This window comes from Metopolophium dirhodum, chromosome 1, assembly GCF_019925205.1.
Source record: "Metopolophium dirhodum isolate CAU chromosome 1, ASM1992520v1, whole genome shotgun sequence".
Lineage (NCBI taxonomy): Eukaryota > Metazoa > Arthropoda > Insecta > Hemiptera > Aphididae > Metopolophium > Metopolophium dirhodum.
Window position 1 is genome coordinate 54294509 of NC_083560.1, and position 15512 is coordinate 54310020.

General features: G+C 30.8%; 1 protein-coding gene across 1 annotated transcript in view; it reads right to left on the reverse strand.

The window, feature by feature from the left end:
- The window catches only part of LOC132936578 (high affinity cationic amino acid transporter 1-like), a 38837-nt gene that overhangs the window by 1795 nt on the left and 21530 nt on the right, over window positions 1-15512 (reverse strand). The window contains exons 6-12 of the mRNA XM_061003319.1: window positions 9804-9908; window positions 9408-9563; window positions 9114-9238; window positions 7268-7365; window positions 6450-6589; window positions 5639-5890; window positions 4215-4378 (exon numbers count right to left, since the gene is read on the reverse strand). Of these exons, the coding sequence (XP_060859302.1) occupies window positions 4215-4378; window positions 5639-5890; window positions 6450-6589; window positions 7268-7365; window positions 9114-9238; window positions 9408-9563; window positions 9804-9908 (1040 nt within the window). The remainder of the gene's footprint in view (window positions 1-4214; window positions 4379-5638; window positions 5891-6449; window positions 6590-7267; window positions 7366-9113; window positions 9239-9407; window positions 9564-9803; window positions 9909-15512) is intronic.

Genomic DNA, 15512 nt, shown 5'->3' on the forward strand with positions numbered 1-15512 from the left:
TTGCAATTTATCTGTGTATACTGTATATAACATTTGTACATATACGTATTGAACATTGCATATAATTGAATATTTTTGTAATTAAAATTGAATATTGTATGTAATTGAAAATTGTATGTAATTTCATATAAAATATGTGAAATATGGAACTAAATGTAAATGTTGTATAGGTACAAATAGTATACAAAAAAATTCTCTAAATCCGGCATACAAATTGTTAAAATAAGCAATTTAAGGTATTTTTTGACTGTTTATAAAATCCAAGTGTGCCAGAATGAATATAATGTATCTAGTATCTACTAACTATCTATCTGAACTATCTCTGTACCAAATGTCATCGCAATCGGTCCAGCTGTTTAGGAATGTATAAAGGACACAGACAGACACACAAATATTAATTTTTATAAATATAGATTTGAGTTTACATTGTATATTTGTACCTATAAATATCATTAAGAGTATGTCGTATGAGCGTAAGTACTGATTATGTATACTATCAACAACACTCAATACATAATATTTTTTTAAATAAGATTGTAAAATGTTAATCTTATTCATAATTCATAAGATAATTTTATCTTTGCAGATATGGCGTTTTTATTTTTACCACAGCGGAGATAACTTTTAAGGTGATAATTTATTTCTAAAAATTTGTTATTTTTTAAGAATTTTGTTTGTATTTAAACTTATACAGAATTATTAAATCGAATAAAACAGTGGATATATTACAATATACATATTATATACCTAGTCCTCATCTACTAGGATATATTGCGAATAATCCAGTACCATCTAAATTCTCAATTGTTTGCTGTATTACCTTCTAATAAGTCCATATTATCATGTACATTGTACATACCTATACCCTTTAAAGTTTAAGGTACCTACTCAGAGCGTAGTTGTCGCTAATGTTTTATTTCTATTTTGTTTTATTTTATTTATAATCCTCATTTGTATTTGCCACTATTTGATATCCAACAAATAATAAAATAACAAAAAATGTGTACGTTGCGTACCTAGTAGAAATAAGTGGTGTAAAAAAGGAACATAATGGAAATGTTGAAACAATAGTTAATGACATCGCAGAAATTATAGACGTTGATATTAATCTTTTTGATATTGAAAATACTTACCGAAAATTATCAAATTGTTAATTGAAAGCACCTCAAATAGTCGTAGAATTTTCTTTAAAAAAAAGAGAAGAATTCATTAAGAAACAAGGAAAAATTGAGTTTAAAGGATTAATAATATATTATATTAATGATAGCTTATAACAGCTTACAACATGAAACTGCTTTGGGAGACTAGATCAGAAGCAAAATAATTTGGGGACCTTTTCCGTTAATTCACTACCACTATTTTTTTTTTGGTTTTTCCGGTTTTTTTTTTAGATTATTATATATTATATTATTTTGATTCTGGGGGCATGAAGTGTGCAATATGTTGTAGCATTGTTTCAAATAAATTATTAGGACCGTAACGCTTACGCCACATGTACTCGACCAAGTAGCTATTCAGCATTGGTCGGTAGGTACCCCACTGTTTTTTATTTCGAGATTTTATTTTGCCCCAAGAACTCTCAATAGTGTTAGTGTGAGCCAGAGTATTAGGATCTACAAAATTAATAGAATGATTCACGGTCATGTGGTGAAAAGTTTGATCTAGCCTTTGGTAGGAGCGCCATTCAACAGTAATTATTGTCGTGCCTGCAGCAACATGTTCAATAATAATTGGCAACAATGTTCGTGCTGATCTGTCGGGAACAGGAACTAGAAAAGTTTCTTTGGTTTCCCTACAAATACCACCTAAAACCCTTTGATTTGATAACAATCTTCCTCTGTTATATTTACGTTTACTGAAACAGCTTTCATCGATCTCAACAGTTGTATTAACACCACCTATTTTAGCACTATTGTTTGTTAAAGTGTATTATAAAAATAATCTAAAAAAACGGAAAAACCAAAAAAAAAATAGTGGTAGTGAATTAACGGAATAGGTCCGAATTTGGATACCGATATATCTTGAATGGCCAAAAAGACACAAATAAAAAGTATCGATGATCTAAGTATTTTATAAATTATCTATATTTGTATAACGATTTATTGTTACATCCCACCATTGTTTTAATCTGTAATATTTTAGCTAGTAAGATAAATTTTATTAATTTTGAGTTTAATTGGGCAATAACCAAAACAATATTTATATATTACTTACAAATCTCAAATAGATCATATAATAATATAACATTAAGTAGGTTAAGTATACATAAACACAATCAACAGAACATGTTAATTCAGCAATTCTTTCACACCATATAAAAAAAAAATTAGACGCAATTTATAATATTGAATAATCATCGAATTCCTACTTTTATGCACTATTTAACCTCGTATTCAACAAAATCCATTACTTTTCAATTTTCAGTACACAATTATATCATTACCATTATTTTGATAAAAATAAAAATTATAGTACAAAGAAAAGCCAATTTTAGATGGATAATACGTATTTTTCGAACTAATAATAGATGACAATATACTTAGTAATAAGTAATAACTTTTCCAACGACTATAATCACATAATTACTTATAATAGTACATGGGAAGACATGAATGCGATATTAAATAGGGATCAGTCATTAAATATTATACATCTTAATATAAGAAGTGCTCATAAAAATTTTGACGGATTTGCATAATGTTAAATAATCAAACAATTATTTTTGATACAATTATTTTTACAGAAGCTTGGCCAGGCTTACCTAATCTAAATGACCATCAATTTCAAATTCCAAACTATATACTATGTTCAAGACTATAAACTACATAAATCAAACTGATGGAGTAGGTTAAAAATAATTCAATCATAAATATACAAGTAACTGATTTAAACACTCATTTTATGTCTAGTCTAGAAATAAATTGTAAAAAGACAAATTATTCAAACTTCGCGGTCTATGGAATTTACAGACCTCCCCAAACTGGTATTAATTCCTTTTTAGACGAATTCGAACAAACTATACTACATAGAGCCAGAGCCAGTAAAAGTAACTACACAGTAATAAAAGGTGATTTAAGTATAGATATAATCAATAATGGTACAGATAATAATAACTATCTCAATTTAATAAATTAATATGGCTTTATTAGTCTTGTTAACTGTATAACTGGTACTAAAGAAATATGAGGATCCTGATTAGATCATGTACTTTTAAAATCTAATGCATAAAAAAATGCTAAAGCGTTTGTTGTCCATACTTCTTTAACTGATCATTGCTCAATAGTTACCATTGTAAGCAACTTATAGTCTTCAACAGACAACAGGAACAACCCACCAAATCCAAAAATCATAAAACAAGTTCATTACTCAAAACTATCAAGTTTAATAAAGAACTATGATTGGTCAACAGTAGTAAACAACTCTAATGTAAATTCTGCGGTGAACAAATGTATTAAAATTTTAAAAATGAAGAAAATAATTTACAATTTACAATATACTACCATTAGAAATTAAACGCAAAATTTTTTTAAGATTCTTAGAAAAAAAATTACTTGAACATGTTCAGTGGGGCCCATAATCTGCTTGAAGAATAAATAAAAAAAATTTTTAAAAAATAGTACCTATATGTACTATTGATATAAACACAATATTGTTCGTTAACGAATTATTACGATTCATTTGCAACCATAATAATCATAAGTTTATTTTTTTTACATACTAGGTACAGTCCGTATTTTTTCTATTTATTATTGTGATGTATGAGAACGAATACATATAAAATAAATAAATATCAACTCTCTCTAAAAAGGAGGGAACATACTCTTATTTTTATTAATTTATTAAATATATTATATATTCTCATATTAGCTGCAGAAGCCTGAAATAATTATCAGCTAAAATAATATAAGCCAAAAAATGTTCGACCAAGATATGATTCTATACTTAATATTATACATTGTCCAATTAATTATTTTTTGGCTTAAATTCAGACCGGACACAATATTTTATGCACTCTTGTTAAAGCTATCCGTGTACGCCTAGAATTGCCTAATTTCCTAATTTAGACGAAACATGCAATTATCATACCGGACAATATAATATCATAAAATAAAATATGGCTAAACGTACCGAATACCCCGTAAGGCATTATGGTACACGACAACCATTATGAATTTAAAATAATAAAATAAATAATAATTATAATATATAATTACGTTGAATGTAGGCCGATTTGTAGATTGTGGTTGTCGCGATAACGAATACCAAAGCACCAACAAAAGCACGCCGGAAACGACGCATGCCGCATACGTGACCATGTTGAAATTTTCTTCGGTTTGTGCAATAGAGACGGACAAGCAGAAGCATATGGCCACGATGACTGACAAAAAAAAAAAATTGATTATAAATATAACAATATTACCATATTATATAGACATATATTATAAACGGGAGAAAATAATATTTTTCCCCTATAATGATACGTATATCATAGTTTTAAACTATAAAAATGAAGACGTCTTCGCTTTTACGAATTAGTACCCCACCTAAGTATTATTGAATTGACCATTGGTAAATTAAAAAGCAATTTTGGTGCAAATCAAAGTATTATTATTTTAAATGTACATAGTATAATGAATAATGATTATTGCGTTTAAAAATCACTATCCCGAGTAGGTAGATCTTGACTAAATAATATTCTTACAGGACCCACTAAATCATAACAAATTAAACGTTCATTCAATAAAAAAAAAAAAAAACAGTATCTTGAATATCAACTGCTCGGTGGTTTTTCGTGATAACCTCGTAAATGTAGACCTTGAAAATTCGAACAATTATTAGATACGTATTTAAGAGTCACACTCAATTCGCAATTATTGTTCTAATCTGTGGATTTTCTGCGTAAAATATTCTGTGATTTTGATTGCTGAAAAAACGCATTGCAAAAATAAAAAATTGTTATCTAAAACAAGTAAATACGCGTAATTATGTTATGTGAGCATAATAATATCATATCACGCAAAAAAAAACATTTTCGCGGAGGAGACGGTCGTTCGTGCATTACCCCTCGACCACCCACTGCATGTGAGTTACGCCACTGCAGTTTTTATCTTCGGGTGGAGTAATATGACACACGCGATTAGTTTTAAGCCAAATCGTTTATACGTTTATTTGTGATAATAATTCCGGGAATTCACGATTACTTCGTCAGTAGGTCAAACGCGTGTTTTTGACGTGAAATACGATTGGTGGACAAACCAATAGAAATTTTCTTGACTAACATTTTTCTTTTTTAAAAAAATTGTCCTGATTATAATTATATTGTAAAGGATTGTCATTTAATAATTAATAAACGCAAAAATAAAACCATCCCATACACAACTAATTCGCCGATTATTCGGAATTAAATATTTGAAATTACTAATGCTAAATGATTCCTAAATGTAAAAATATATTTAAAAATAAAGGTATAATATACACAGTTAAAAGTAGGTGTTTAAATATATGTACCTCATTTTAAGGCGTGTTTGAAAACAGTTGATAGTCAAATACCAGCTATATAGTATGGTAATTTTGGCGAGCAACGATTTCTCGTGACCCTAAAATAAATTTGAACTCAATTCGACCGAATGATACTTACGGTAAGCCAGAATAATTTTGACCGAGATACGACCAGTGTTTTTTGTTGTAGTCTGCAAATTTGAGCGATTGAAAATGGATGATAATTGTGCGCAACACTGGCCGTCATTGTTTCTAGCATTACTCTGTTCAGAATCATCGTCCCTGAACCGCAAAATCAGAACACAAATACACACGAGCGAGTACGCCATCAACGTACCGATCGACATCATGTTCATTAACTGTTGGAGATCGAAAATACTGGACAAAATCGCTAAACACATACAAATTGTTTATCACTAATTTATTTCATGTTACGTCTTATACCTAAACTATATTATTACATTATGATGATATTATAGGTACCTACTATCTATAATATAGATGCGTATATGGTATAGGTTGCGAAATAGTACAGAAAAAAATTCATGTTACACGAACATTATCAGATTTATTTATTCAAATGATGATGATATTATTGTATTTTCGGAGCTACAAAAATTATATTTCAATAACATATTAGGGTTAAAAGTTTTTGGATTTTTTTTGGAAAAAAAAGATACCGCCTCTTTAGTTGTTTAGATTGGTATTCGGTTAAGTTCATATCGCGCAATCAAACTTATAATATTAATATTATGATAAATCGAATTGACCAATAGTCAGTGAGCTTATTATGAAAAACTTTAAATCAAAATGTTTGGAAGATTGGTAACAAATTATTTGAATGTTTAGGTATCTTGTTTTGATTATTATGAAATACCTATATAATATGATAATATAACAAATCGCATGCGTCTATATTGTGTATACATTTTATTTGTACTCGTACTTACCAGCAAAAGCTCCACATATAAATGTACCCCAAAATGGAGTTTTTGTCTTGGAATCAACTTTGGAAAAAATGTGAAACAATAACCCGTCGGATGCCATGGAGTACAATATTCTGGGTAACGGAAACAGCGTACCGATCATGCTAAAAACAAGATGTATTTACATTTGCGAAATGTCGATTTTATTGTTTGCCGTTTGCAGGTATAATAATATAATATTAATATATGGAACATTAGCACGTGCAATAATTAATATACATATTCACTATTCGGGTATTAAGAAAAAAAAGACGCCAGTCCACACTGATGAGTGTGTTATCTTTTTTTATTGGAAGTAAGTATTCCATACCAATTTCAACCCCGCTAAATGTTGACATGTGCATTATATGCGAATCAACGACCACCTGAGGTTTTTTGCAATCAGCGCCACGGTCTCTTCTCCCACGCACATTCTATGTTTAGTTCGAACAGTTTTAAGACCATATTATATCGAATATACCATTGTACCCACTTATTATATGCATGCGTGTCTTATAATACAACATAATATTATAATATAATATTAATACATTAATGTATTATAATATTATACATTTATACTACCGGGTTGTTTTGATGGATGTTTATAGTTAGTTAATATATGTACCTAGGTATACCGTATATTATATTGTATTATTACGTGGCGAACTGGTCATACTGTTACAACTTCCAAATCATGTAGGCGAAAATTCGAAATGGCACATAGCATAATATTAATAATTACGTGTTAAAAATAAAAATAGGTATTAGTTTTGACTAACGTAAATAGATTTTGTACATACTTTGTGCATAGAGCAAACACTGCTCCGATTGTAACGATCCATTCGACTACAGGCCATTCCAATTGTTGGTATATGTGTGGGAAAGGAGCTTCCGGATCCTTGTATAAAAGAAAAGTAAAACGAATACTGAATGTTATAATTAATCCAGGAAGAAATGGCCAACAGTTAAAATATACATTGTTAAGCCCCGACAAATTAGACAAAGAATACAAATTTTTTTAAAAAAAAAATAATATATTTTGACTTGGATATTTTAGCAAATGATATTTTGTCCTTATAACAAAAAATAAAACTACAAAATAACTATAGTAAAATTGCATTGATTAAATCAATTAATTCATTATGACTATCGTAGAATTCAACTGTTGGTTCATAAGTTTTTTTTGTTTCGGTTATTGACAAACAAAACGTGTTTTATCATGTTTAATGAACGTTTAGAATTCTTGTAGTGAAAAAATATCGAACACGTGAGAAATGAAAACGTAGGTTTTGCATTATGCAAACACAGTGATTTATGGGTAAGACTACTACATGACCATAATAATTCTTGTTGCCAATTTTATACATACCTAACTTTAAATAATGGAACCGCTCTATAGTCACCGTAAATACTGATGATTATACATGTAGGTATTTTAAATTGTAAATTTAAAAAAAAAATTAAAACAGACCTTCTGATAATATTAATATAAATTATACAAATTATTATATCTACAGGTAAATCTTTATCAATGGAATGGTACAAAATACGGTTTTTAATTTACTGACATTACTTGTTGCATAGAACAATTATTAATCTAAACTTTGGAGTCATTTATTAGTAAGTACCTATTGAGGAATTTATTTTTTACAAGACAATAAAACATGAGTGATTGACTCCGCCAACTATAACTAATAAATTAGACGAGTCTCACTCACAGTTCAAAAAACACCCAGTACCTACGCCGTACGAAAGTTCAGACAAATACATACTGAATCGTATCTATACTGATTCAATTTATATTGTAATGTAGAACAAAAATAAATAGACGTGCACATAACACTTTAATTTACATATAGTACATAGGTATACACAGACATTAAACATTTAGTTCAATGAGCATGCCGCATGCGTATATTTTCGCAAGTGTACACTGCACAGGTAAATTAACGTAACAAAGTGTGTAAGTGCGTGAACTGTGTGGCTGTGCATAAATAAATCCTAAAGCAAACATGTATCCGTGAAAACCTTCAGTTATTGCCATTTTCTTCTATATTTTCTAATTCAAAATTTTAAATTATAAGATTAGCTTCTTAGTTATTGAAATGTTTATACTAAGAAAAAATAGTCTTTAAAAAATGTTTTACAAAAAAAGTATATTTAAGAATTTCAACGAATATATAAAAATATATAATACATATTGTAATGTTGGATCTAGTATTATACTTCGACCATTTTTACACATTATCTATAAATGTTGATAGATTTATATTAATTATACTAAAATATGCAAATCACTGGTGTCCCTTTATCTTCTCAAGCCCATAGACTTATTAATTATTCATAGTAACTACTTATTCAAATTCTTCAGAAAAACTAAATAATTTACAGTAGAAAAGAGGTTCTCGTTTTAAAATTGGACGTTTGTATATTTACAGGACACTCCTTTAGTACAAAAAAATCTTAAGAATTTGAAAATATAGTCTTAAAGTATATTTACAAATCACAATAATAATATTTTAAATGCCTAAATTATTAATGAAAAAAGGGGTGAGAATGCTTGATGAATCATCCTGTATATAAACTATGATTAGTAATTTTAACATATTTTAAAGTAGGTAGGTATAAGCTAAAAACCAGTAGTACCTGTGAATAGTATGGCCACATGAGTGTTAATACGATAGCTACGCTGCAATACGAAAACGTGATGATGAATAACGATATAACTATTGCCAAAGGTATGTCTCTTATAGGTCGTTTGGCTTCTTCTCCTAGAATAATTCCAAAAAACAAAATTTTATTGGTCGCCTGACAAATGTGAAAACTTGTAAAATTTACAAGTCGTTATTAAATGTAGGTACGCGACATAAAGTTCAATTAATAAATCCTCAAAACCATTTTGTCTGCCCTATGTCTAACGCTTAAGTTTTAAATGTTTACCGGTAGTGGCTACGGCGTCGAATCCGACAAATCCGTAAAAGCACGTTGCGGCTCCTACAAACACTCCGGACCATCCAAATGGCAAAAATCCGCCTTCTCCGCCTTTAACACCCGGTGGTATATTTTCTTTAGGTATGTTCCAATTGTACAATTTGACTGCAATGATTTCACAATTTATATAATATTATTACAATGGATTCAATATGAATCCAAACCAATGTGTAGTAAATTGTATTGCAGTTCGTTTAAGACGCATCGCATTTAAGCTTTACCATTATTATATTTGTTAAATTATTTATAAACTATTTAATCTAGATATTGAACAAAAATATTTGTTGTAAATATAATATTTTTCTTAGGTCTTATAATTTCCTGAAAATAATTATTTTCACGTACTTTTGAATAGGCCAGTGATGACGACTATAGCAACTGTAAACAGGTTGACAACAGTAAATATCTTGTTAAGTATAGATGATTCTCTCATTCCCCATGCAATCAAAACTAAACAAAAATAGTTAAATAAAAAATCACTTCAGTAGTACCAATATTAACATATTATAATGCATATTATTTACATGCATATTAATATACTACCTAAAAAATATACTGTTACAATATAAACCTAAAAAGGAAAACAGATAATGGGATTGAGAAACGATTATATACCAATACTATAATACTATAGAAAACATTAACTGAACAATAAATGGGGAATATAATAAAAGTGTCGGAAAAGTATACTAGTACATGCAGATTCATTTAACAATCAATAAAAATAACGTGAATAGGTGGTATGTATTACAATCTATATTTTAAATATCAAAAATAAGTATAATATATAAAAATATAAAATATATCACACCAAACGATCATTTTGATATTATTTTTATGACAAAATATCTTTTTTGAATAACGTATACATAAATTATACAATTTTTTACATAAATTAGTAATAACTTAAATTCAAAAAATTCGAAATAATGCTATCAAAAAAGAAAAATTTAATTTCTACCATGAAAAATTAAGAAATATAATAACGATCCTAAATTGATATGGAAGACTATTAAAGAAGCCACACAGGGGCTTCTAAATAATAAAAGTAAAACTTTACATATAGAAATAAATAATATCATATACACAAGTGATACTCAACCTTCTAAAATAGCTGAACATTTCAACGAATATAATTACTAAAAATGCTAATAATATTACTACAACCGAAAGTACCACGGACAATATTATAGTCACATCATTACCAAACCAATCACTATACATAAGAAAAACTAATTTAAATGAAATAAAAAATGCTTAACACAGCTTTACTTGTATCCGATAACTAAAAAAGCAGAAAATCTTTCAAGAAAATAGTTACTTGGTTTTCAAACAATAACAAAAGAAACAAAATAATAGCAAAATAGTGTTTCTAACCTTTTCTAATACCTCAAAAACATCATCTAATTTTTCTACTTTAAAGATTCATGCCCCTAATTGTAAACTCTACATACAATATAATTGCCCCTATATAAATAGAACAAATCATACTAAATACCTGGAAGTTGTATTTGACCAACATCTACGTTTGAACTTACATACTACTGAACTAAACTCAATGTTACGTAAATTATATGCCTTTTATATTATGGCAAAACAATTTCTTAACACACATTGGTTAAAAAATACTTACTTTCCCCTATCTTAATCCATAGTTGAATACAGCATAGTGGCATGGGGTAGGGATCCACAAACATATACAAATAACATACAAGTAGCTCAAAACACCATTTTAAAAATTATATTCCGCAAACCAAGACTTTTCCCCACTAATTAATTATTCTCTGAGACTAAACTATTATCCATAAAAAAAAAAACTATAAGAAAACGTTATTTTACCTGTTTTAAAATAACATAATTCAAACAACTATGGTCACAATTATAACACAAGAACTGAAAATCTAATATTTCCAAAAATAAACACCTCTAAATTTTATAACAGCTATCAAATAACTGGCTTGAGACTATACAAAAGCTAAGCAAAAGGCTAAGGCTAAGCTCCCTCCAATAAAAAAAAAACTGTCAAAATGTATAATATTTAAGTTTTTGATAAAGAGATGGTTAGTAAACTATGAAGTATGAACCAACTGTATAAATACATTTTATCTATAGCATAACTGTTAACATAATATACTATACCTTGTATTCTATTTTGTTTATAATTAATCAATTGTTTATTATTATTATCAATTAATTTATCATTATCTTTATTATTACAATATTATTTTTCATACTATTAAACCTTAATACTTATTTTTTTCTTTTTTTTTCTTAGAGACTCTCGTCTATCAAAACAAGTATCTTTATCCTTAGTGATGGACGATGCAATATAATCAAAAAATATGTAATCAACTTTCTTTGTAAATATGAATACTGCTAAAATAAAATAATATTATAATTATTATTATTATTAAACCGTCCCGTATGTCTGTAAAAAACCAAAAGTGTAAACAACGCAAACTGTTGCGTTGCCGGCTATTTGGCTAGGCAACTAATGAATAATAAATTTGTGTTGTTCACGAGTTTAGAGTGGATAGGTGACCTAATATATAATAACGATAATACAATATAATTATATAATATAATAGATGAATAATATATTAATACACGACAAATTTAAAAAGTATGGATGGGTGCGCAAAGACGTCTGTTCAACCGAGCACAAAACAATACAATAATAATAGGGAGTGATATCAATCACGACTGACAATGACAATAATAATAATATAAATACCAGGCGGCACAGGTGCCGAGGTCAGGACGATTGATATCGGCGGCGTCGGTGACGGTTCTGTAGCTGATGTCCGCGGTGGTCCATATGGTGGTACCACTGAAAATAATAGCTGAGATGCGGGCGTCGTGCTGCAGGTGTCACACGATATTGTGTGTCTCGTCACTAGACGGACGCGCAAACCAGTAGGCGGACATAACGTTGAGCAGTTCGAACGGCAAAGGCCAAGTCGGGTCGCTGACGGTGTGTGAGCGGCGAAACGCTCAACACGACCAGTAATAATAAAAGCGCGCGAAAGCACAACACTAAGATGTCACGGACGCCAACCATGCGGTTACCAAACTATCGACGATGGTCCGGAAACGGGACGACGCAGGTCGACGGCGCGTGATCGGCGAAACGCTCAACGTGACCAGTAATAATAAAAGTGCACGAAAGCACAACACTACAACGTCGCGTGGACCGGTTGACTGTTGTCAAACGGCGTAATAGGAAAAGGCGGAAAGTTCGAACATGGGAAGCGCAGCTTTACATCATCTTTGATCGCCGCCGATACTGATACCTATTTTATATAAATCAAAAGGGCCGACAACCAAAAAAAAATATACACATAAAAATAAATAAACATTACTAAACAAAAATATACACATACAAATAAATGAACATGACTAAACAAAAGTTATAGAGCAAATAATAAGTATACAAATCACATAGGTAAGTAATAATTTCACAAACTGTAACATAATAATACAAAAATCATATCATCAACATATTTAAATAAGTAAAATTGAGGACTCCACTGTCCTAAACCCCAGAATACGAGAATACAAATTAGAACATACAAAATCATACCTATGGAGTACATCATTTTTTTTAAGGTACTTATTGATAGTTGATACAAATCGCAACCAGAACAATTGAATAAATAACGACATAAGTAAGTATAAATAAATAAATTACTAAGTCGTAATAACTGTACAAAATAGAACTCAGCGTACAAATATACATGGTTAGGTACAGCAAGGACCTGTGAAACATAACGTTATACAAGGCATCAAGCCTGAATGGTGCACTGGTATAACCATGCCAGAACATAATAATAATAATAATAATAATAATAATAATAAATACATGAACCAGTAGGTATATTATAGTAATAAAATTTATTATAATTTAAAGTTTAAACAATAACAAATGAATATAATATTATTGAATATTATATTATATTATATACAATATATAGGTACTCAATGATAATATAGTTCGTATAATTACATCTATACCCAAAATAAATAACATCAATATAAGAGTATAAATCATCACTCGCGCATTATGTACAAAAGTCTAAAAGACGTACAACAAAATGCTAAACTACAATACCAGTGGGTAGAGTCGGTATGATGGACACGACGTGTCAGGGAGCGAAGTGCTTACAAGATGACACATTAAGACGTGGCAACATTAGGTGTTCAACTAATTGATGGATAATAATCTGACACGTAAATGCGATTTAACGATTGTGCGACTTTCCTACCGGACACGACTGACGGGGTATCGAACGCCGAAGTACAGGACGGCAACAGGGCAGAAAACTGTCCACTAGGATTACGACTACCTTGGTCGCGAGTAGTCCTTGATGATACCGAAACTAACTCCATAGTCGTTGGAAGTTTATTACGACCAATACGGGGGGGGGGGGGGGGGGGGGGGTTGGCGGTAACCTTCGCGCCCGTAAGACATATTTGAGCCAGAATGGTTTGGCACACGTCGACAAGCTTGCGTATAGTGGAACGTAAGGCGCACGAATACTTATCAGCCCTGTTGAACTCGAACAAAATAAATAGTTTAAGGCGGCCAGATCAACGGACTCGAAGTGCCGCCATAACGAATCTAGGTGGGACGCGTGAATAGAATAATATAGGGCCAAACTGTAGTCGTTAGGGACACGTACTGCCAAGCCGTAAATGCTTCGAATATAAGCGATGAAAAAGTCCTGCTTCCCCGGTATAAACCGTAATAAAACCGAAACCGAAAAAAATTGGGAACTGTTATTAACTTCAAAACCGAAACCGGAAAAAACTGGAAACTGGTATTAACTTCACAACCGAAACCGGAAAAAATTGGATACCGGTATTAACTTCATAACCGAAACCGGATAAAATTGGTAGCCGATGGTATAATTTAAAAAACGGTATTTTTTTTAAAAATCTTTGTATCTTGATATTTTGGAAAGTTTACTTTACCCCAAATTCGAACGCTCGATCCGGCGATTCCAAAAAATTAATAAACTTAGAATGAGCGTAAATAGTCCAGGCCTTGAAACCGATTTTAAAAACAGGTATAAACCGTTTAAAAACTAAAAACATAATCAAAAACAAAATCGGAAAAAAATGAGACATAAAAAAATTGAAAACTGGTATACAAAATCGAAACTAAAACCGAAATTTTTTCAATCAGTTTCAAGCCCTATCAATAACTGTCGCACAGTTAGCTTGAACTATATTTAAATTTAACTATTGCTAACAATATAAACGAACCCGGGTGGACGGGTCAACTCCTACACCCAACCAATTGACAACCCCCGATGAACACCTATAATAAGCACTGTATTCTAGACCCAGGGAAAACACAATGTTACCGAAGCTACAATAAACGCGAACACTCCAAATTGTTTAATAAAATAATAAAAATAACCACGCTCTGCTACTAAAATATTGCGTTTCCGGTTATTATCTAGCATTTGGGCGGGCAACTAATGAATAATACATTTGTACTGTTCACGAGTTTGGAGTGGATAAGTGGCCCAAAGTATAATAACGATAATACAATGTCTAATAATAGTTGAACAATGTATTAAAACACGACAAATGTAAAAAGTATGGCAGATGAAGACGTCTCTTCAACCGAACACAAAACAATACAATAATAATAGGGAGTGATATCAATCACGACTGACAATGACAATAATAATAATATAAATACCAATCGGCATAGGCGCCGCGGTCTGGACGGTTGATATCGGCGGCGTCGGTGACGGCAGCTGCTGCGACGATGTCGACGGTGGCGAAGGTGGAACGGCTGCGGCAATTGGATCGACGGCACGGCTCTGTCGCTGATGTCCGATGGTACATATATTGTTCTATGGTGGTACCTCAGTAAATAACGGCCAAGACGCGCGCGTCGTGCTGGCGTCACACAACGTGTGTGAACGCGACTAACGGCTTGGTGGATGACGTCGTCGGGAGACTGAATACGTCGAAATACTGGACGGACGCGCAAACCGGTGGCAGACACAACGTTGGGCGGCTCGAACGGCAAAGGCC